Here is a 23,417-nt window from a genome sequence, read left to right as displayed (position 1 = left end):
AGGTGACAGGCCCAGTAGTGGGCCTGCCGGATCAAATGGTAGTTCAATTTATAGCTTTTCAACGGAGCTCCATTCTGTTCTCATGCATGAGTGACTCTTACCAGTTTTCCTATTTCCAGATTCATAGGAGGATATGCATTTCTCCACAACCCTTCTGCAGTTATTCTTTGTAGACTTTTTAGTGATTTCCATTCTTCCTTTTTTGAGGTGATATTTCTTTGTGGATTGGATTTACATTCATCCAATTATTTATCATGTTGACCACTTTTCCATGTCCTGTTTTGAATTTTTTTCTCAATTCAAGACCGTGAGATATTTGTAAGGGCAGGTGTCATTTACAGCCCTGCAATCTTTGTGAATATTACGTGATAATCAGCCCTGGTTTTAAAGCTGTTTTTGAAAGAATTGGCCACAAGTCGGCATTTCTACACTGGCAACTCCAGAGCTTTCCAGGAAGTCATATTCCTAGGTTGTCAATTAGAGTGGAATGTGCCAGGACAAACCCCCAAAAGCTTATGTCTCCTTACTTCTTGTTTGTTTCTTTAATTTAATTTTTATTTTTTATCAGAGCAAGTTTGAGTAAAATATTTTGTTTATTCCACATGTACAGAAACTGGTTCATTTATACATACATATATATACCTCTGTTCATCCTCAGATCTTGTTCCCATAAGTCTGTCAGCATTTATACGTGGACATTTGTTCATTGGTATAAATTTTTAAATAACACCTACAAAATATATCATAGGACATTTTTTTTCCCTTTCTGACTGACTTCATGTGGTATGATTGCCTCTACACTCATCTATGGTGCTACAAAGAGCATAGTTTCATCATTTTTTGTGGCTAATACTCCATTGTGTATATGTACCACTTCTTCTTGGTCCATACATGTGTCAAAGGGCCTTTTGTATGCTTCCATGTTTTAGTTGTTTTAAATCTTAGCGCAGTGGACGTTTGGGTGTCTGTGTCTTTTTGATTCTAGTCTTTTCGGTTAATAGTCCCAGTAGTGTGTTAGCCAGATCATATGAGGTAAGTTTTACTCATTTTTTTTTAAAAAAGGACATGGATAAAAGCTCAATATCAGGAATTATTAGATGCATGCAAATCCAACCACAAAAAGGTATCAGTTCACACCAGTCTGAATGACTACAGCAATATTTATGATAGCCAAGACATGCAAGCAAACAAAATGTCCATCAACAGATGAATGGGCAAAGAAGAAGTGGTACATGTACCTAATGGAATATTAGACTCAGAAAAAAATGAACATTGCGGTTTTCATGACTACAGATGAGACTAGAAATAATCATATTATGTGAAATAAGTCGAAAGGGAAAGACAAATATCCTATGATATCATTGATAGATGTTATCCTAAAATTGCTACCAATGAATAGAAAAAGACACTCACAGACTTATAAAACAAAATAATGGTTAACCAAATGAAAGGTGGGAGGAATGGAATAATTAGGATTATGGGATTAACATACATATACTAATGTATGTTATACATATATAAACATATAACATATAAAATATGTAAATTATATAATGACTAACACATATAAAATATATAATCACCAAACACCTACCAAATATCAAGAGAGGTCTACTCAACACCCTGTAATAACTTACATGGGAACAGGTTCCGAAGATGAACAGATATATATATATGAATAATTGACCTGATTCTGTACACCCAGACAATCACAACACTCTAATCAAATTTACTGCAAAAAAAAAAAATTAAATTAACAAAACACACAAGAAGTAAGGAGACAGAGACATAACCTTTTGGGCGTTTGACCTGGAACATTCCACTCTAATTTGCAACCTAGGAACCCTAACTTCCAGGAAGGCTCTGTTGCCCTAGTAACCAGATTTGGGAATGTAGAAATGCTGCTGCCTAGTGGCCGTTTCCCGAAACACCAGCTTTGAACCCACTGCTCATGGTTACTTAATATTCACAAGGATCGCAGGGCTGTAAATGACACCTGCCCTCAAAAAAAATCCTGGGGTCGAAAATCGACCAAAAAATTTAAAGAGGGCAACCTTGCAAGAAGACAATTTCAAAAGGTATATTTTACTCACAATTCTTTTTTTTTTTTAACAGAAAAAAGAAAGGCCTGGAAAAATGCTCAACATTAGGAATTATTAAAGACATGCAAATCCAATCTGCAAAAACGTATCAGCTCACACCAGTCAGAATGACCATCAGCAAAAATTCTGCAAACACTAAGTGCCGAAGGGGTTGTGGAGAGATGCGTACCCTCAGCTCTAAATGGGACGTAAACTGGTAAGAGCCACTAATGAAAACAGAATGGAGGTGCCCTTAAAAGGTAGACTTTGAGCTACCATATGCTGGGCCTATAACCGAAGAAGACAGAATTGGAAAGACACAGGCAGGCAAAACTGCACTGCAGCAGTATTACAATAGCCAAGTCATGGAAGCAACCAAAAAGTCCATCAACAGATGAGTAGACAAAGAAGAACTGGTACATGTACAGATGCAATATTAGTCAAGGAAAAAAATGAAACAATGCCGTTTGCAGCACCATAGATGAGTCTAGAGGTATTCACACAACTTGAAGTAAGTCACAAAGCGAAAGACACATATCCTATGATATCACTTAATAGGTGTTACCTAAAGATTGATACCAATGAAGACATTTCCACAGAGAAAGGCAATCACAGATTCATTAAACAAACGTATGGTTAACCAAATGGAAAGGTGTGAGGATTAGATAAATTAGGATATTGGGGTTAACAGAGATATACAAACACATGTGAAATATATAATCACCAAAGACCTACGGAATACCAAGAGAAGACTACTCAACATTGTGTCATAACCTACATGGGAAATGGATCCGAAGATGAATAGATATATGTATATGTGTAAAAGAACCACATCTTGCACACCTAGAACAAACAAAACATTGTAAGCAAATTTGCTGTGATAAAAAAAATTAAATTTAAAAAATGACAAGAAGTAATGAGACATAAACTTATGGGGGTTTTTCCTGGCACATTCCATTCTAATTTACAACCTAGGAACACGACTTCCAGGAAGGCTCTGTTGCCCTAGGAACCAGATTTGGGAATGGAGAAATGCTGCAGCCTTGTGGCCATTTCTTGCAACAACAGCTTTAAACCCAGTGCTAATGGTCACTTAACACTCACAATAACTGCAGGTCTGTAAATGACACCTGCCACCAAAAAAAATCCTGGGGTCGAAAATCAACCAAAAAATTCAAAAGAGGGCAACCCTCTAAGAAGACAATTTCAAGAGGCATATTTTACTCACATTTTTTCTTTTCTTTTTTTTTTGTTTAACAAAAAAGGGGCATGGAAAAATGCTCAACATCAGAAGTAAATAAAGACATGCAAATCCAATCTACAAAAACGTTCACCTCACATCACTCAGAATGATCATGAGCAAAGAATCTACAAACAGTAAATGCTGAAGGGGTTTTAGAGAACTGTGTACCCTAGCTGCTGGTGGGATGTAAACTGCTAACAGCCAGCAGTGAGAACAGAATGGAAGTGCGTTTAAAGGTAAAAATTGAGCTACCATATGATCTGGTAGGCCCACTGCTGGGCTTATCACCTGAGAAGACCAGAATCAAAAAGACACAGGCTGGCCATCCTGCACTGCAGAAATATTTACCATAGCCAAGACTTGGATGCAACCAAAATGTCCATCAACAGATGAATGCACAAAGAAGAAGTGGTCCATGTACACAATGGAATACTAGCCATGCAAAAGCATGAAACAGTGCCGTTTGCACTACCATAGAAGGACCTAGAGATAATCACGCAACTTGAAGTAAGAAAGAAACCAAAAGACAGATATCCTATGATATCACTTTATAGGTGTTACCTAAAAATTGATACCCATGAACTTATTTCCAAGAGAAGGACACTCATGGATTAAGAAAACAAAATTATGTTTAACCATATGGAAAGGTGTGAGGAATGGATAAATTAGGATATGGGGGTTGACAGACATATACTAATACATATGAAATATATAATCACCAAAGACCTATGGAATACCAAGAGAGGTTTACTCAACACTCTGTAATAACCTACATGGGAAAGGATCCAAAGATGAATAGATAGATACATAATGAACCAGATTCTGTACACCTAGAACAAACACAACATTTTTATCAAATTTGCTCTGATAAAAAATAAAAATTAAATTTAAAAAGCAAACAAGAAATAAGGAGATGTAAGCTCTTGGGGGTTTGCCCTGGCACATTCCAGTCTAATTTGCAGCCTACTAACACGATTTCCAGGAAGGCTCTGTTGCCCAAGTACCCAGAGTTAGAAAGGTAGAAATGCTGCCGCCTTGTGGCCGTTTCCCGCAAGAGCGGCTTTAAACCCACAGCTAATGGTCACTTAATATTCACAAGGACTCAGGGCTGTAAAGGACACCTGCCCTCAAAAAAACGTCCTGAGGTAGGGAAAGGCCAAAAAAATTCAAAACAGAGCAAATTTTTCAAGAAGAGAGTATGAAGAGGTAAGTTTTACTCACTCTTTTTTTTAAAAAAAGGAAAATGGATAAAAGCTCAACATCAGGAATTATTAGACTCATGGAAATCTAATCTACAAAAAGGTTTCAAGTCACAACAGTCGAATGACCATCATCAAAAAGTCTACAAACAATAAATGCTGAAGGGGATTTAGAGAACTGTGTACCCTCTAGCTGCTGGTGAGATGTAAAGTGGTAACAGCCAATAATGAGAACAGAAAGGACCTGCGTTTAAAAGTAAACACTGAGCTACCATTCGATACAGCAGGCCACCGTTGGCCCTATCACCTGAGAAGACCAGAATCGAGAAGACACAGGCTGGCAAAGCTGCACTGAAGCCATATTCATGGTAGCTAAGACATTGAAGCAACCAAAATGTCCATCAGCAGATGAATGGACAAAGAAGAAGTGGTCCATGTACACAGTGGAATACTAGCCATGGAAAAGAATGAAACACTGCTCTTTGCAGCACCACAGATGAGCCTAGAGATAGTCACAGAACATGAGGTAAGTCAGAAAGCAAAAGACAAATATCCTGTGATATCACGTATAGGTGTTATCTAACAACTGACACAAAGGAACATATTTCCACAGAGAAAGACTCAGAGACTTAGAAAACAAATGATCGTTATGTAAAAGGACAGGTGGATGTACAACTGATTCACTTTTGTTATAAAGCAGAAACTAACACACCATTGTAAAGCAATTATACTCCAATAAAAATGTTTAAAAAATTTTAAAAAAGAAAGGTGGGAAGAATGGATAAATTAAGATTAGGGTTACCATACATATAAAAATGCATATTAAATACATATATCTAAAAGACCGAACATATACCAAGGGAGGTCTACTTAACACACTGCAATAATTTACATGGGAAGAGGATGAGTACATGAATAGATAGATATACTGTACAAATGAACCAGACTGTGTACATCTAGAACAAACAATATTCTAATCACTACCTCAATTTAAAAAATTAAATTAAAACAATGAACAAGAAGTACTGAGACAGAAACTTATGGAGGTTTTTCCTGGCACATTCCATTCTAATTTGCAACCTAGGAACACGACTTCCAGGAAGGCTCTGCTGCCCTTGTAACCAAAACTGGGAATGTAGAAATCTGCCGCCTTCTGGCCATTTCCCGCAACGGCAGCTTTAAACCTAGTGCTAATGGTCACTTAATATTCACAAGGACTGCAGGGCTTTAAATGACAACTGCCCTCAAAAAATGTCCTGAGGTCAGGAATGGACATTAATATTCAAAACAGGGCAAACTCTCGAGAAGACAATTTCAAGAGGTAAATTTGCTCACACTGTTGTTCTTTTTTTTCAAAAAGGACATGAAAACATGTTCAACATCAAGAATTATTAGAGACATGCAAATTTAAACTACAAAAAGGTATCACCTCACACTAGTCTGAATGGCCATCAGAAAAAAATGTCTGCAAACAATAAATGCTGAATGGGTTTCCGAGAATGGGTACCCTCCTATGCTGTTGCTGGGATGTAAACTGGTAACAGCCACTAATTAGAACAGAATGAAGGTGCCTTTGAAAGGTAACAGCTGAGCTATCATATGATCCTGCCAAAACACTAATGGGCCTATAACCCGAGAAGACCAGAATTCAGAAAGATGCAGGCACCCAAACGTGAACTGCAGCGATATTTACAATAGCCAGACATGGATGCAACCAAAATGTACATCTACAAATGAATGGACAAAGAAGAAGTGGTACGTACACAATGGAATATTAGCCATGGAAAAGATGAAACGATGCCTTTTGCAGCACCACAGATGAGCCTAGAGATAAGCATACTATGTAAAGTAAGTCAGAAAGAGACAAATATCCGATGATATCATTTACTGGTGTTATCTAAAAATTGATACCCATGAACATATTCCCACAGACAAAGACCCATACAGACTTAGAAAAAGGTGAAAGGAATAGAAAAATTAGGACGTTGGGGTTAACATACATTTAATAATACATATAAAATATATAATCAAGAAGGACCTACTGGATGCCAAGGGAGGTCTACTCAACACTCTGTAATGACCAACATGGGAAAGAATCTAAACCTGATTAGATACATGTATACGTATGAATGAACCAGATTCTGTACACCTAGAACAAACAACATTGTAATCAAATTTACTCTGATAAGAAATAAAAATTAAAGTAAACAAGAAGTAATGTGACACAAGGTTTTGTGTATTTGTCCTGGCACTTTCCACTCTAATTTACAACTAGGAACAGGAGTTCCACTAAGGCTCTGTTTGCCCTAGCAATCAAGTTGAGTATGAATAAATTCCACTACCTTGTTGCCCTTTCCTGCAACTGCAACTTTAAAACCAATGCTTATGGGTACTTAATATTCACAAGGACTCTAGGGCTGTAAATGACACCTGCAATCAGGAAATATCCAGGGGTAGGTAAGCAAAAAAAAATAATCAAATCAAACAGACTTTCAAGATCCTATTTCAATAGGTAAATTTTACTCACACTGTTTAAAAGAAAAGCACTTGAAAAGATGCTCTAATTCGTGTATTATTAGTGGCATGGAAATCAAAACTACAATGAGGGATCACTTCACGTGAGTCAGAATAGCCATCATTGAAAAGTCTACAAACAATAAATGGTTGAGAGGTTGTAGAAAAGAGGGAACCCTCCTATGCTGCTGTTGGGATCTAAGGTGGTAACAGCCACTATAGAGAACAGTATGGAGGTGCCTTTACAAGGTAAAATTAGAGCTACCATATGATCCAGCAGTCCCATTCCTGGGCGTATAACAAGAGAAAACCAGAATTGGAAAACACACATGCACCCATATGTGCACCGCAGCACAATTTACAATGTCTAAGACATGGAAGCAACCAAAATATCCATCAGCAGATGGATGGATAAAGAAGTGGTACATGGGGGCTTCCCTGGTGGCGCAGTGGTTGAGGGTCTGCCTGCCAATGCAGGGGACACGGGTTCGAGCCCTGGTCTGGGAGGATCCCGCATGCTGCAGAGCAACTGGGCCCGTGAGCCACAACTACTGAGCCTGCGCGTCTGGAACCAGTGCTCCGCAACAGGAGAGGCGGCGATAGTGAGAGGCCCGCGAACCGCGATGAAGGCTGGCCCCCCACTCGCCGCAACTAGAGAAAGCCCTCGCACAGAGATGAAGACCCAACACAGCCAAAAATAAATAAATAAATTTATAAAAAAAAAAAAGAAGTGGTACATGTTCACAGTGAAATATTACTCAGAAACGAAAAAGAATGAAAGAATGCCATTTGCAGCATCATGGATGGACCTAGAGATAATCATACTAAGTGAAGTAAGTCAGAAAGGGAAAGTTAAATATCATATGATACCACTTATAAGTGAAATTTAAAAATTGATACCAGTGAACTAATTTACAAGAGAGAAACAGGAACTTTCCTGGTGGTCCAATGGTTAAGAATCCGAGCTTCCACTGCAGCGGGCGTGGGCTCGATCCCTGGTGTTGGGAGAACTAATATCCCACATGCCTCGCAGTGCAGCCAAAAAAATAAAAGAGAGAGAAACAGACTCACAGACTTAGAAAACAAACTTATGGTTACCCAATGAGAAAGGTGGTGGGAAGGAATAAATCAGGAGGTTGGGAAAAACATTTACACACTAATACATATAAAATAGATAATCAACAAGGACCTACTGTGTAGCAAAGGGAAGTCTACTCAACACTCTCTAATAACCTATATGGGAAAAGAATCTGAAGATGAATAGACATATGAATATACATAACAAGATTCTGTATGCCTACCACCAACACAATATTTTAAATCAACTTTACTCCAATAAAAAAGAAAATTAAATTTAAAAAAAAAGAAGTAACAAAACACAAGATTTTGGGTTTGTTCTGGCACAGTCCACACTAATTTACAATCCAGGAGCCCGTCTTCCACAGCAGCTCAGCTTACCCAAGTAACCAGAGAGGGGCATGAAGGAAATCCTACCGCCTGTGCACATTTCCACAACAGCAACTTTAAAACGTGCTTATGGGCACTTAATATTCACAAGGACTGCCAGGGTGTAAATGACACCTGCCCTTAACAAATGTCCTGTGGTAGTTATTGAAAAAAAAAAATTGACTTTCAAGAAGCCAATTTCAACTGTAACTTTTTCTCAGTGTTTAAAAAAAACACATGCAAAGATGCTCAACATCTCCAGTTATTAGACACATGCAAATCAAAACTACAACAAGGTATCACCTCACGCAGTCAGAATGGCCATCATCAAAAAGTCTACAAACCATAAATGCTGGAGAGGACGTGAAGAAAAGGGAACCCTCCTATGCTGTTGGTGGGATGTAAGCTGGTAACAGCCACTATAAAGCACAGTATGGAGATGCCTTTAGAAAGTAAAAATAGAGCTACCATATCATCCAGCAGTTCTGCTTCTGGGCGTACATCTGCAGAAAACCAGAATTCGAAAAGACAAATGCACCCAAACCCAAACATGCACTGCAGCACTATTTACAATAGCCTAGACATGGGAGCAACCAAAATGTCCATCAACAGATGAATGGATTAAGAAGAAGTGGTACATGCACACAATCGATTATTACTCAGAAATGAAACAGCATGATCATCTCTAGGTCCATCCCTGTTGTTGCAGATGGCATTATTTCATTCTAAGTGAAGTAAGTCAGATAGAAAAAGACAAATATCCTATGATATCACTTATACTGGAGTCTAAAAAATGATAGAAATGAACTAATTTATAAAACAGAAACAAACCGACAGACTTCAGATATCCGTTAGGGAAAAAAATTTTTAAATCTGTTACTGAACATTAAATGTCAACATGAAAAAATGAAGCAATAAATAACATTGTAAAGGTATTAATTCTCCTCAAATTAACCTATACCAGGCATCAGCAAACTAAACCTGGAGATCACATCCAGCCTATCACCTTCATGTGTAAGTTAAATTTAATGAATGACCCACAAAAAAACCCACAATGAGACATTACGTCACACCTCTCAACATGGCTATTATTCCAAAGTCTACAAATATGAAATGTTGTTCATGACAAGGAGAGAAGGGAATCCTAGTACACTGTTGGTGGGATTGTAAATTAGTACACCCACTATGAAAACAATATGGAGGTCCTGAAAAAAGCTAGAAGTAGAACTATTAGCCAAAAATTCCACTGCTTGGTATGTGTCCAAAGAAAATGAAGACACCAATTTGACAAGATACATGCATCACAGTGTTCACAGCAGCATTATTTACAATTGCCAACATATGGAAGCAAACTAAATGTCCATCAACAGATGAGTGGATAAAGAAGATGTGGTATGTATACACAAGAGACTATTACTCAGCCATTAAAAAGGATCAAATTCTGCCACTTGCAACAACGTGGATAGGCCTAGAATATTTATACCTACTTAAATAAGTTAGAGAAAGACAAATACTCTATCTTCTCACTTCTCTGTGGAATCTAAAAAATGCAAGAAAGGAATGTACATAAGAAAACAGAAATAGACTCACAGAGAACAAATTAGTGGTTACTGGTGGGGCGAGTGAAGGGGGCAGGGAAAGACAGTAGTTTGTTTCTCTAAATCCAATACCCCTATGTTTGAAATAAACAAACAAGGATATATAGTACTACACAGGGAAATATAGCCATTATTTAGTAATAACTTTAAGTGGAGCACGATCTGTAAAAATATTAAATCCATATGTTGCACCACTGAGACTAATGTAATATTGTAAATCAACTATACTTCAATTTAAATAATCCATAGGGTGGCTGAATGGATTAAAGAAACTTCAATTATATACTGTGTACAAGAGATTCATGTTAACTTTAAATCCGTATATGTAGCATAAAATTGAATGATTGGAAAAAAAATACTCCATGAAAATGATACTTGCCTGACTAGTCTATTATCAGGGAAAAAAGACTTGAAGTCAAACCTCTCAAAGGAAAGAAGGTTATCATATAATGATAAAGGGATTAATTCATCAAGAAATTATGACAATTATAAATATGTATGTATCCAGCATTGGAGCCTCTCAACATATAAAGAAAATATTAACCCACATGAAGGGAAAATGCAGAAATAAAATAATGGTAAGAAACATCAATACCCAACTTTCAACACTGTATAGATCACTGGACAGAATATCAAGCAGGAAACACCGAACTTGAACACACACTTGATATCAAATGAACCTAACAGACATATACAGTACATTCCACTCAACAGCAGCAAAATTTCCATTCTTCTTAAGTACACATAGAACACTTCCTAGGGTACATCATATGTTAAGCCACAAAACAAGTCTTCAAAAATCCAAGAATACTGAAATCATATCAAGTATCATTTCCAACCACAATGGTATGAAACTGAAATTCAATATTAGAAAGAATAATTGAAAATTCAAGAACACTTAGAAATTGAGCAATAAGCTCCTGAATAGCCAGTGAATACAGGAATAAATCAAAAGGGAAATTTTTAAAAAATCTTAAAGCAAACAAAATTGGAAACACAAAGTACCTAAATGTATGGAATACAGGAAAAACAATGCAATTCAAAGAGTTATGTTTACAGTAATAAATGCATGTATTTTAAAAGAATTCTTGAGAGGCGATCAAGATGATAAAGTAGGAAGATACTGAGCTCCCCTCCTGCCACAGACACACCCAAATTACAACAACTTACACGGAAATTATCTCTGAGAATGACCTGAAGACTAGCAGGGAAACTTTTCCACAACTAAAGATATTAGGAAGGAGAACCCACAAGGCAGGTAGGAGGACTGGAAACACAGTCTAGTTGGAACCCACACCTCGAGCACAGTGATGCACAGCTGGAAGATATCACAGTTGCATAGGTCCTCCACACGGAGGGAAGGGTCTGAGCCCTGCATCAGGCTGCTCAGCCCAGGATTCCTGCCCTGGGAGGAAAAGAACACAGCAGGTCTGGCTTTGAAAACCTCCAGGGCTTGCTCTCAGGAAAGGTGGAGGTTAAAGAAAACGGAGACTTTGCTCTCACAGGGCACACACAAATCTCACACGTTCTCAGTCCCTGTGCAGAGCCAGCAGTGTGAAAGACACCTGGGTCAGACCCACTTGCTAATCTCAGAGAGCTTCTTGGAAAGGCAAGAGGCAGCTGGGACTCTCGCTAGGAACTGAGACATTGGCAAGCAACATTTTAGAGTCTTCCCTGGAACTGATTAGAATCAGGGGCCTCCCCATCTACCACCATGCCCACAGCACTCCTGCACCACAAGGCCTCACAACTAGACACACTGGGGGCCTACCCTATCCACCTGTGCACCTGGAGCACCACACAGCCACCCATAACGGAGGGCTGCCTGGGCTACCAGCACACCCATGGCAATCACATACCACAGGGCCTCACAGCCATTTAGGCCAGGGTCCAACACTGCCTACCAGCTTCTCCACAGGAGTTGGCCCTGCCATAAGAGAAAGGTGTGTGCAGCCCACACAGGGGACACCCCTGGAGCATGTGGCTCTGCTGACCAGAGGACAACGTGCTGCTGGGCCCTATCAGTCATCTCCTATGTAAGGCCACTTCTCTGAGACCCGGGAATGTAACAACCTGAACCTAATGAATAGAAATGCACAGAGAATTAGGAAACATAAGGAAATAGAGGAATATGTTACAAATGAAGTAAAAAGACACGACATCAGAAAAAGAACTAAATAAAACAGGGATAAGCATTCTACCCGAAAAAAAAAAGTGTTCACAGTAATGATTATAAAGATGCTCACTCAAGTTAGGAGAAGGATGGACATAGTGAGAATTTCAACAAAGAGTAATAAAATGTCAAAAAGAACCAAACAGCTGAAAAATACAATAAATGAGATTAAAACACATAAACACACACACACACACGAGGGAAGCCACATTATATGATACAGAAGAACAGATCAGTGAAATGGAAAACAGAGTAGTGAAAATCACCCAACCTGAATAGCAGGAAGAAAAAAGAATTAAGACTATAGGTAAAGGGACCTCTGAGACAACATCAAGAATATTAACACGAGCATTACAGGGGTCCCAGAAAGAGGAGAAGAGAGAAAGGGGCAGAGAACTTATTAGAGGATATAGTAATTGATAACTTTCCTAACTTGGGGAAGGAAACACACATCCAGGTCCAGGAAACACACAGTCCCAAACAAGATGAAGACAAACAGGTCCACACCAAGACATATTATAAAGTGCCAAAAATTTAAGGTAAACAGGGATCATAGAAGCAGTGAAATAAAAGCATCTAGGTATGTTCAAGGTATTCTCGTAAGACTGTCAGCTGACTTCTCAGCAGAGTTTGCAGACTAGGAAGGAATGACAGGATATATTCAATGGGCTAAAAGGAAAAAGCCTACAACAAGAATACTCCACCAGTAAGATTATGATCAGAATTGAAGGAGAGGGCTTCCCCGGTGGCGCAGTGGTTGAGAATCTGCCTGCCAATGCAGGGGACACGGGTTCGAGCCCTGGTCCGGGAAGATCCCACATGCCGTGGAGCAACTATGCCATTGTGCCACAACTACTGAGCCTGTGTTCTAGAGCCCGCGAGCCACAACTAGTGAGCCTGCGAGCCGAAACTACTGAAGCCCGTGCACCTAGAGCCTGCGCTCTGCAACAGGAGAAGCCACCACCATGAGAAGCCCACGCACTGCAAGGAAGAGTAGCCCCCGCTCACCACAACTAGAGAAAAGCCCGCGCGCAGCAATAAAGACCGAATGCAGCCAAAAATAAATAAATAAATAAATTTATGTGGGGAAAAAAAGAATTGAAGGAGAGATCAAGAGTTTCCCAGACTAGCAAAAGCTAAAAGAGTTCATCACTAATAAAGTAGCCTTATAAGCAATGTTGAAGGAATTTACTTAAGCTTAAAAGAAGTCTCACTAATTATTGATAGTAACAGGAAAACAAACAAAAGTAAAAATCTCACTGCAAAAAGTATACATAGAGTAAGGGTAGTAGATCAAACACTTATTAAGCTTCTGTAAAGAATAAAAGACAATAGTAGTATGTTTTTTTAAAAAGGGAGGGCCCAAATATATCAGAAATAAAAGAGATGAAGTTACAACAGACACCACAGAAATACAAAGTATCCTACGAGATTACGACAAACAATTATACACCAACAAATGGGATAACCTAGAAGAAGTGGACAAATTCCTAAAAACATACATCTGCCAAGATTGAGTTAGCAATAAATAAGAAATCTAAACAGATCAATTACTAGAAATGAAATCAATCAATAATCAAAAAACTCCCAATAAATAAATGTCCAGGATCAGGTGGCTTTACTAATAAATTCTACCAAACATTTAAAGGACAGTTAACATCTATCTTTCTCAAGCTATTCCAAACAACTGATGAAGGAGTGCTTCCAAACTTATTTTCTGAGGCCAGCATCACCCATGTATGAAAACCAGATAAACACACTACCAAAAAAGGTAAATTACAGGCCAATATCCCTGATGAAGATAGATGCAGAAACCCTCAACAAAATATTAGTAAACTGAATTCAACAATACACTAAAAGAACCATACACCATGATCACATGGATCATCTCAGCAACGCAGGAATGATTCAGTCTATGCAGATCAATTAAGTGACACACCAGATTAGCAGAACAAAGGATAAAATCATATGATCAACTTCACACCTCCAGCAAAGGATGTGGCAAAATTCGACAAAGTTCAACATTTGAATTATGATAAAAACTCTCAACAAGGTGGGTATAGAGGCAACATACCTTTTTATAATAAAGGACAGCGACTTCCCTGGCAGTCCAGTGGTTGGGAATTTGCGATTCCACTGCAGGGGGTGTGGTTCAATCCCTGGTCAGGGAACTAGGGTCCCCCATGCTGTGCGGTGCGGCCTGAATGAATGAATGAATGAATATAAAGGGTATATATGACAAAAGCAGACCTAACATCATACTTAATGGTGAAAAGCTGAAAGCATCTCCTCCAAGAACAGGAATAAGACAAGGATGCCTACTCTCACCACTTTTATTCAACACAGGATTAATAGTTCTAGCCACAGCCAAAAGACAAAAATCAAAATACAAAATAGGATCTAACTTGTAAAGGAAGTAAAACTGTCACTGTTTGCAGATATGATAATATGTAGAGAAAACCCTAAAGATCTCATCAACAAATTATTAGCATAAATAAACTCAGTAAATTTGAAATATACACATTTTTTTTCTTTTTTTAAATTAACTTTGTTGGAGTATAGTTGCTTTACAATATTCTGTTAGTTTCTACTATACAGCAAACTGAAGCACCTGTACGTATACATATATCCCGTTTTTTGGATTTCCTTCCCATTTAGGTCACCACAGAGCACTGAGTAGAGTTCCCTGTGCTATACAATAAGTTCTCATTAGTTATCTATTTTATACATAGTATCAATAGTGTATATCTGTCAATCCCAATCTCCCAATTTCTCCCATCCCCCCTTTTCCTCCCTTGGTGTCCATACATTTGTTCTCTACATCTGTGTCTCTATTTCTATTTTGCAAATTATATCATCTATACCATTTTTCTAGATTCCACATATACGCATTAATATATGATATTTGTTTTTCTCTTTCTGACTTACTTCACTCTATGTGACTCTCTCTAGGTCCATCCACGTCTCTACAAATAACCCAATTTCGTTCCTTTTTATAGTTGAGTAATATTCCATTGTATATATGTACCACATCTTCTTATCCATTACTCCATTGATGGACATTTAGGCTGCCTCCTGGCTATTGTAAATAGTGTTGCAGTGAATATTGGGGTGCACGTGTCTTCTTGAATTATGGTTTTCTCTGGGTATATGCCCAGTAGTGGGATTGCTGTATCATAACATAGCTCTATTCTTAGCTTTTTAATGAACCTCCATACTGTTCTCCATAGTGGCTGTATCAATTTACGTTCCCACCAACAGTGCAAGAGGGTTCCCTTTTCTCCACACCCTTTCCTGCATTTATTGTTTGTAGATTTTTGGATGATGGCCATTCTGGCTGGTGTGAGGTGATACCTCATTGTAGTTTTGATTTGCATTTCCCTAATAATTAATGGTGTTGAGCATCTTTTCATGTGCCTGTTGGCCATGTGTATGTCTTCTTTGGAGAAATGCCTGTGTAGGTCTTCCACCCATTTTTTGATTGGGTTGTTTGTTTTTTTTCTTTATATTGAGCTACATGAGCTATTTGTATATTTTGGAGATTAATCCTTTGTCAGTTGCTTCATTAGCAAATATTTTCTCCCATTGTGAGTGTTGTCTTTTTGTTTATGGCTTCCTTTGCTGTGCAAAAAAGCTTTTAACTTTAATTAGGTCCCATTTGTTAATTTTTATTTTTATTTTCATTGAAGTATACACAATTGATATACCAAAATCTGTTATTTTCCTCTTCACTAATAAACTATCAGAGAAATTAAGAAAAAAAAATTACAATTGTACCAAAAATAATAAAATACCTGGGAATAAATTTAATCATGGAGGTGAAAGATTTATATATTAAAAAGTATAAGACATTGATGAAGGAAATTGAAGATGACACAAATAAATGAAAAGATAGCCCATGCTCTTGGATTGGAAGAATTAATCTTTTTAAAATAGCCCCATTACTCAAAGCAACCTACAGATTTAAAGCAATCCCTATCAAAATACCCATGACATTGTTCACAAACAGAACAAATAATCCCCAAATATAGAACCACAAAATACCCACACTGCCAAAGCAATCCTGAGAAAAAAGACCAAAGCTGGAGATAGCATGCTCCCTGACTACAAAGCTACAATAATGACAAAAACAGACACACAGATCAACGGAATAGAATAGAGAGCCCAGAAAGGAACCCACACACTTATGGTGAATAAAAATACCACCAAGGAGGCAAGAATATACAATGGAGAAAAGACAGTCTCTTCAATAAGTGGTGTTGGGAAAACTGGAGGGCTACATGTACAATAATGATTTTAGAACATTTCCTCACACCAGACACAAAATTCAAAATGGATTAAGGACCTAAAGGTAATACACCAAACCATAAAGCTCCCCGGAGAGAACATAGGCAGAACACTCTTCGACATAAATTGTAGCAATAATTTTTGGGGGATCTGGCCTCTAAGTCAAAAGAAATAAAAGCAAAAATAAACAAATGGAAGCTAAATAAAGTTTAAGAGCTTTTGCACAGCCATGAAAACCATCAACAAAATCAAAATTCAAAGTGCAAAGTGTAAGAAAATATTTGCAAATGATATGACTGACAAAAGGTTAATATCCAAAATATATAAATGGTTCATACAATTCAATATCACACAGAGAAAAAATGAACAAACAACCCAATCAATAATGGTCAGAAGACATGAATAGACATCTTTCCAAAGAAGATACAGATGGCTAAAAGGCAGATGAAAAGGTGCTCAACATCACTAACTATTAGAGAAGTTCAATTCAAAACAACCATGAGATATCAACCCCACACCTGTCAAAATAGCTCTCATCAAAATGTCTACAAATACCAAATTTTGGAGAGGATGTGGAGAAAAGTGAACCCTTGTACACTGTGGGTAGGATTGTAAATTGTTGCAGGCACTATGGAAAATAGGATGGAGGTTTCTCAAAATAATTAAAAATAGAACTACCATATGATCCGTCAATAACTCTCCTGGGTACCTATCTAGGAAAAAAATGAAAACACTAATTCAAAAAGATACATAAACCCCAATGTGCGTACCAGCACTACTGACAATGGCCAAGATATGAAAGCAACCAAAATGCCCATGAATAGACAAATGGATAAAGAAGATATGGGATATATGTACAGTAGAATCTTACACGGCCATAAAAAGAATGAAATTCTGCCATTTGCAGCATTGTGGATGGACCTCGAGAATATTATGCTTAATGAAGTAAGTCAGAGAAAGACAAATACTGTGTGATATCATTTATATGTGGAATCTAAAAATAATACAAATGAATGTATATGCAAAACAGAAACAGACTCACAGATCTGTAAACAAACTAGTGGTTACCAGTGGGGACAGGTATGGGGGGAGGGGCAAATTAGGGGTATAGAATTAAGAGGTACAAACTATTATGTATGAAATAGATAAGCAACAAAATATATATTGTATAGGACAGGGAATTATAGCCATTCTCTTGTAAAAACTTTTAATCAAGTGTAATCTGTGAAAAATCCAATATCACCTGAAACTGATATAATATTGTAAATAAACTATGATTTTAAAAAATAAATAAAACAAAAAAACAATTGGGTAGAGGATCTGAATACACATTTTGCCAAAAAAAAAGAAGATGGCTAAAAGGCACATGGGAACATGGTCAACATCACTAATCATCAGGAGGGAAATGCAACTCAAAACCACAAAATGAGATCACCTTACAGGTGTCAGAATGGCTATCATCAAAATGACAACAGTTAGTAAGTGTTGCTGAGGATGTGGAGAAAAGAGCACTGACCTGCACTGTTGCTAAGAATGTAAATCAGTGCAGCCACTATTGAAAACATTATGGAGGGTTCTGAAAACATAAAAAAATAAAACTACCATATGAGTTAGCAATTCCACTTATGTTTATTTATCCAAAGGAAACAAAACAAAGCAAAAAAGTAATTTAAAGTGATACATGCACCCCTGTGTTCACTGCAACATAACTTACAATAGCCGATATGTGGTGGAAGCCTAAATGTTCAATGATAGACAAATGGATAAAAAAGTGATTTTATATACACACACACACACACACACATATACACATACATATGAATATACAAAATGCACATACACATATACACACATACATATACACATACATACACATATATACATGTATCTATACACATGTAGATATATACTCATATACAGATACATATACATGTATCTATGTATATACAAATGTACATATAGTTATATATTACTCAGCCATAAAAAGATAAAATCTTGCCATTTTTGACAGCATGGATGAACCTAGACAATATTATGCTCAGTGAAGTAACTCACATAGAGAAAGACAAATACCACATGATCTCACTATGTGTAATGTCAAAACAAAACACACAACAAAACCAGTCTTACAGACACAGTGAACAAATTGGTGGTTGCAAAAGGGGAGGTGAGTGGGTCTTTGACAAGACAGGTGAAGGGGTATAAGAAGTACAAAATTCCAGTTATATGATAAAAATTGAAAAGAATTTAATATACAGAATAAAGAATATGGTTCATGATATTGCAGTAACTGTGGATGGGGACAGATGGTTACTAGACTAATCAAGGTGATAGTTTTGTAATATACTTAAATCCTGAATCATTATGTTGTACAACTGAAACTAATGTAATATTATATGCCAACTATTCTTCAATTAAAAAAAAAAAAGAAGAAAGAAAAAGAATGCATGCCCTGACAGCATTTCACCTGAGCCATTTCTTGGGAGTGTGTTTGTAATGAACAGCCTTGAGGAATGAGCTAATGTCTCTCCCTCAGACAAACAGGAACCTGCTAACCTCTCATTTTAGAAGCAGTGGACTCCTCAAACTCAGTGTTCCTCAGTGTAACACAACCAAGTACATGCCTAGCACTCAACTGGATCCCACTCTGTCATCCCAATGGGAACTGGGGTGTGGAGAAGGAGAACCAATACAATATTATGCTCACACTTGCTGTGCCATAAGTAATAAAACCTTTTGTCTCTGAAGAAAAACTCAATTAAAGAACCTAACTTTACAACTAAAGGAACTAGGAAAACAACAAACTAAGCCCAATATTAGCAGAATGAAATAAATAATAAGGATTAGAGCAGTTATAAAAGTAATAGAAGGACCTACTGTCTAGCACAGGGAACTCTACTCAATACTCTGTAGTGATCTATATGGGAAAAGAATCTAAAAAAGAGTGGATATACGTATAACTGATTCACTTTACTGAACACAACATTGTACATCAACTATACTCCAATAAAAATTAAAAATAAAGTAATAAAGACTACAAAAACAGTAGAAGAATAAATAATATTGGAGGTTTTTTATTGAAAAGGTAAACAAAATTGACAAACTTAGCAAGAATGACTAAAAGAGAGACTGAATGAATGATGAATGAATGAACAAATAAATAAACACACACACCTGCATATAAAGGCATTACAATTTTGCCACAGAAATACAAATGACAATCAGAAACTACTATTGACAATCATATGCAAACAACTTGGACTACTTAGGAAAAAAAGGAGAAACTCCTAGAAACATACAACCTACCAAGAAATAGAACACATGAACAGACCAGTAATGAGTAAAGAGAATGAAACAGTATTGAGAAACCTCTCAATAAATAAAATCCCAGGACCAGATGGTTTTACTGGTGAATTATGCCAAATATTTAAAGTACTTAAAGCCAAGACTTCTCAAATACTTCCAAAAATTTAAAGAGGAGGGAACACTTTCAACCCATCTTATGAGGCATCCCAGACAAGGGTAATGCCAAAACCAGACAAGGGGGACTTCCCTGGTGGCGCAGTGGTTAAGAATCCTCCTGCCAATGCAGGGGACACAGGTTCCATCCCTGGTCTGGGAAGATCCCACATGCCGCAGTGCAACTAAGCCTGTGCACCACAACTACTAAGCCCTCGCGCCTAGAGCCTGTGCTCCGCAACAAGAGAAGCCACTGCAACGAGGAGCCCACACACCACAACGAAGAGCAGCCCCCACTCGCCACAAATGGAGAAAAGCCCACGTGCAGCAACGAAGACCCAACACAGCCAAAAATAAATAAATAAAAAAATAAATAAATTTAAAAAAAAAACAGACAAGGGCACGATGAGAAAAGTACAGATCAACATTCCTGAATAACATAGATGAAATACACTCAAAATACTGGCAAACTAAATTCAGTAGCATATTGAAGGGATTCATTCACCATGATTAAGTGGGATTTATGCCTGGATGCAAGGATGGCTCAATGTATGCAAATCAATAAATGTGATACATTACATTAAGAGAATAAAGGGAAAATATGATCATATTAATAGATACATAAAAATTATTTGACAAAATCCAACTTCCTTTCATGATAAACTGTCAAGAAATTAGGTATACCTCAACACATTAAAAGTCATATGACAAGCGCAAAGCTAACAGTCCCCAAAGTGTTTCTCCTAAGTTTCAGCCAAGACAAGGGTACCAATTCTTGCCCCTTCTTTTCAACATAGTACTGGAATTCCTAACCAAAGCAAGTAGGCAAGAAAAATAAATAAAATAAATCCAAATCATGAAGGTAACCCTAAATTTTCTGTTTGCAGATGACATGTTTTTGTATCTACAAAAACCTAAAAATGACACTTCCAAAAACTGTTCAAACTAGTAAATAAATCGAGTAAGCGGCATGACACAAAATCAACATATAAAAATCACTTGTGGGGGCTTCCCTGGTGGCGCAGTGGTTGAGAATCTGCCTGCCAATGCTGGGGACATGGGTTCGAGCCCTGGTCTGGGAAGATCCCACATGCCGCGGAGCAACTGGGCCCGTGAGCCACAACTACTGAGCCTGCGTGTCTGGAGCCTGTGCTCCGCAACAAGAGAGGCCGCGATAGTGAGAGGCCTGTGCACCGTGATGAAGAGTGGCCCCCACTCGCCACAACTAGAGAAAGCCCTCGCACAGAAACGAAGACCCAGCACAGCCAAAAATAAATAAATAAAAACCCATTTAGCCATCCATTTAAAAAAAAAATCACTTGTGGTTCTCTATACTAACAACAGAAACTATCAGAAAAGGTTTAAAAAAGTCCCATTTACAATAGCAGTGAAAAGAATAAAATATTTAGGAATAAAGTTAACCAAGAATGTAAAAGGGCCGTACACTGCAAACTATAAAATATTGATGAAAGAATTTGAAGAAGACACAAATAAATGGAACGATCGCCCATATTAATAGACTGAATAAATGAACATTATTAAAAATGTCCATATTATCCAAAGCAATCTACAGAGTCAATGCAATCCTTGTCAAAATTCCGAAGGCAGTTTCCCCAGAAAACAGAAAAAGAAATACTAAAATTCATAAGGAACCATAAAAGACCCCAAATATCCAAAGCAATCTTGAGCACAAAGAGCAAAGCTGAAGGTATCATGCTTCATAATTTCAAACTATACTACAAAGCATAGTAATCAAAGCAGTATGGTCACAGTACAAAAACAGACATATAGAACAATGGAACGAAATACAGACCTCAGAAATAAATCGACATATTAACAATCAATTGATCTTGACAAAAGTGCCAGGAATATATAATGAGAAAAGGATCTTCTCTTCAGTAAATTCGTGGGAAACTGAATATTCACAAGCATAAGGAAGAACTTAGACTTGTATCTCACACTGTATACAAAAATTAATTCAAACTGGTTTAGAGAATTAAATATAAGATCTGAAACTGTAAAGTTACTAGAAGAAGATATAGGGGCAAAAAAACGTCTTGACAGTGCTATGGGCAATGTATTTTTAGATGTGACCACAAAAACACAGGCAGCAAAAGAAAAAAAATTTTTGAAAAACAGATTGCATTAAACCATAAAGTTCTGAACAGCAAAGGAAACAATTTACAGAGAGCAGAGTGTACCTACAAAATGGGAAAAATATTTGGAAAACCTCTGTAATATGTATAATATGCTCAAACAGCTGAGTAGAAAAAACACAACAAATAACCTTGTTTTTCTTTCAGGGACACTTTTCCTTGCTTTAATATATTTTGTCTTTTGCTGCTTTTGAAGTGAGCTCTCAATTACAAAATATCAAACTACAGTCAAAAATGCCAGCCACTGGCACAGGATGGAGAAGCCCACAAATAAGGACAGAGAGCAGCAGGTGGCAAGAGGTGGGAAGTGATTGAAGCTGTGGTTACAAATGCTCAGTGTCGGATAGCTAAAACTATCCAAAAGGTTGTGCCCTAATATTAGCACAGGTCAGACCCATCACTACCTTGCGGATGGCCTCCGTGTGTTTGGGTTCAGATTCCACACGGCAATACAATTTCTTCCAGTTAAGAGTTCTTGGCTTGCACCAATCACAGGATGGCCTGAGGGCACCAGACCAGTCTATTAGTTTTTCAGAGCGCTGTCATAGACCTGATAGATGTACTGGGAGGCTTCAGGAGCTAGCTCTACACTTTGGCAACAGTGTGTAATTGGGGTTTTCTGGCTTGCTATGGAGCTGGGCCAAAACCCAAACGCCATTAGTGAGTCAGGGATTGGTACAGAATGTCCTGCCCTTCCACATTCCTCTTGGCAATAGTATAAATGTTGTTTTGCAACTTGCTGGAAACAGTGTCAGCATTTAAATGACTTTCCTTAATCTGAAACTGAAGTTCTTTTTCATTGGGAATATCCTTCCATGTTGCAAGGAAGACCTGGTCCTTCATTTTGCCATCCTCTACAAAACCCACATTGAGTGGGATGAGGCAGTTGAAGTAGAAGACATCACTATTGTTTTTCACAGCCACCTGCAGGTTGTTCAGAGGTTCTATCTTCATGACTGGGTCCAAGGTGTGGAGAGGTAGGGAGACATCAATGCTCTGGTTTGGCATCAGTGGTGTAGGGATGGCCAGAGGAGTGCTGGGGATGACACCAAAGCTATTCTTGTTAAACTGAACTGCCAAGTCTGTCATGTGCTACAGAGCTTTCTTCATGAAGTTCATTTCCATATAGATGTGCCCTTGGCAGTGAGTAAATGTTCCAGAAATCTCCAAGCCTTTAGCCTTTACTGCAGGCAGCCAGACAGCCTTAGGATCCCCATATCCACCAGGTGCCATGACTGTTGCCATAGAGAGTTCAAGGTGG

The 23,417-nt window shown here is 37.8% G+C and overlaps 1 protein-coding gene and 2 long non-coding RNA genes across 9 annotated transcripts in view; 1 reads left to right on the top strand and 2 right to left on the bottom strand.

Moving 5' to 3' along the window:
* LOC309651361 overlaps positions 1-3,673 on the top strand; it is a 71,216-nt gene extending 67,543 nt beyond the window's left edge. The window contains exon 3 of the long non-coding RNA XR_014258066.1: positions 2,116-3,673. This is a non-coding gene — a long non-coding RNA (uncharacterized lncRNA). The remainder of the gene's footprint in view (positions 1-2,115) is intronic.
* Positions 1-23,417, bottom strand: part of LOC309651345 (uncharacterized protein) — a 217,899-nt gene that overhangs the window by 5,799 nt on the left and 188,683 nt on the right. For all 7 annotated transcript variants that reach the window (XR_014258028.1, XR_014258029.1, XR_014258030.1 and 4 more), the window contains one exon: positions 14,329-14,454. Coding sequence is in view for 1 of the 7 variants with exons in the window: in XM_082444010.1 (XP_082300136.1) it covers positions 14,407-14,454 (48 nt within the window). In the remaining 6 variants the exon portion in view is untranslated. Of the gene's footprint in view, positions 1-14,328; positions 14,455-23,417 lie in introns of those variants that run through there.
* On the bottom strand, positions 467-3,752 carry LOC309651371. The gene is made up of 2 exons (XR_014258077.1): positions 3,673-3,752; positions 467-1,732 (listed from the first exon to the last, which is right to left on the bottom strand). It is a non-coding gene; the product is annotated as an uncharacterized lncRNA (long non-coding RNA).

This window comes from Balaenoptera physalus (genome assembly GCF_965194825.1).
Source record: "Balaenoptera physalus genome assembly, chromosome: 21".
Taxonomy (NCBI): domain Eukaryota; kingdom Metazoa; phylum Chordata; class Mammalia; order Artiodactyla; family Balaenopteridae; genus Balaenoptera; species Balaenoptera physalus.
Note: the sequence above shows the minus strand (reverse complement) of the source record. Positions and strands in the feature narration are given on the sequence as shown.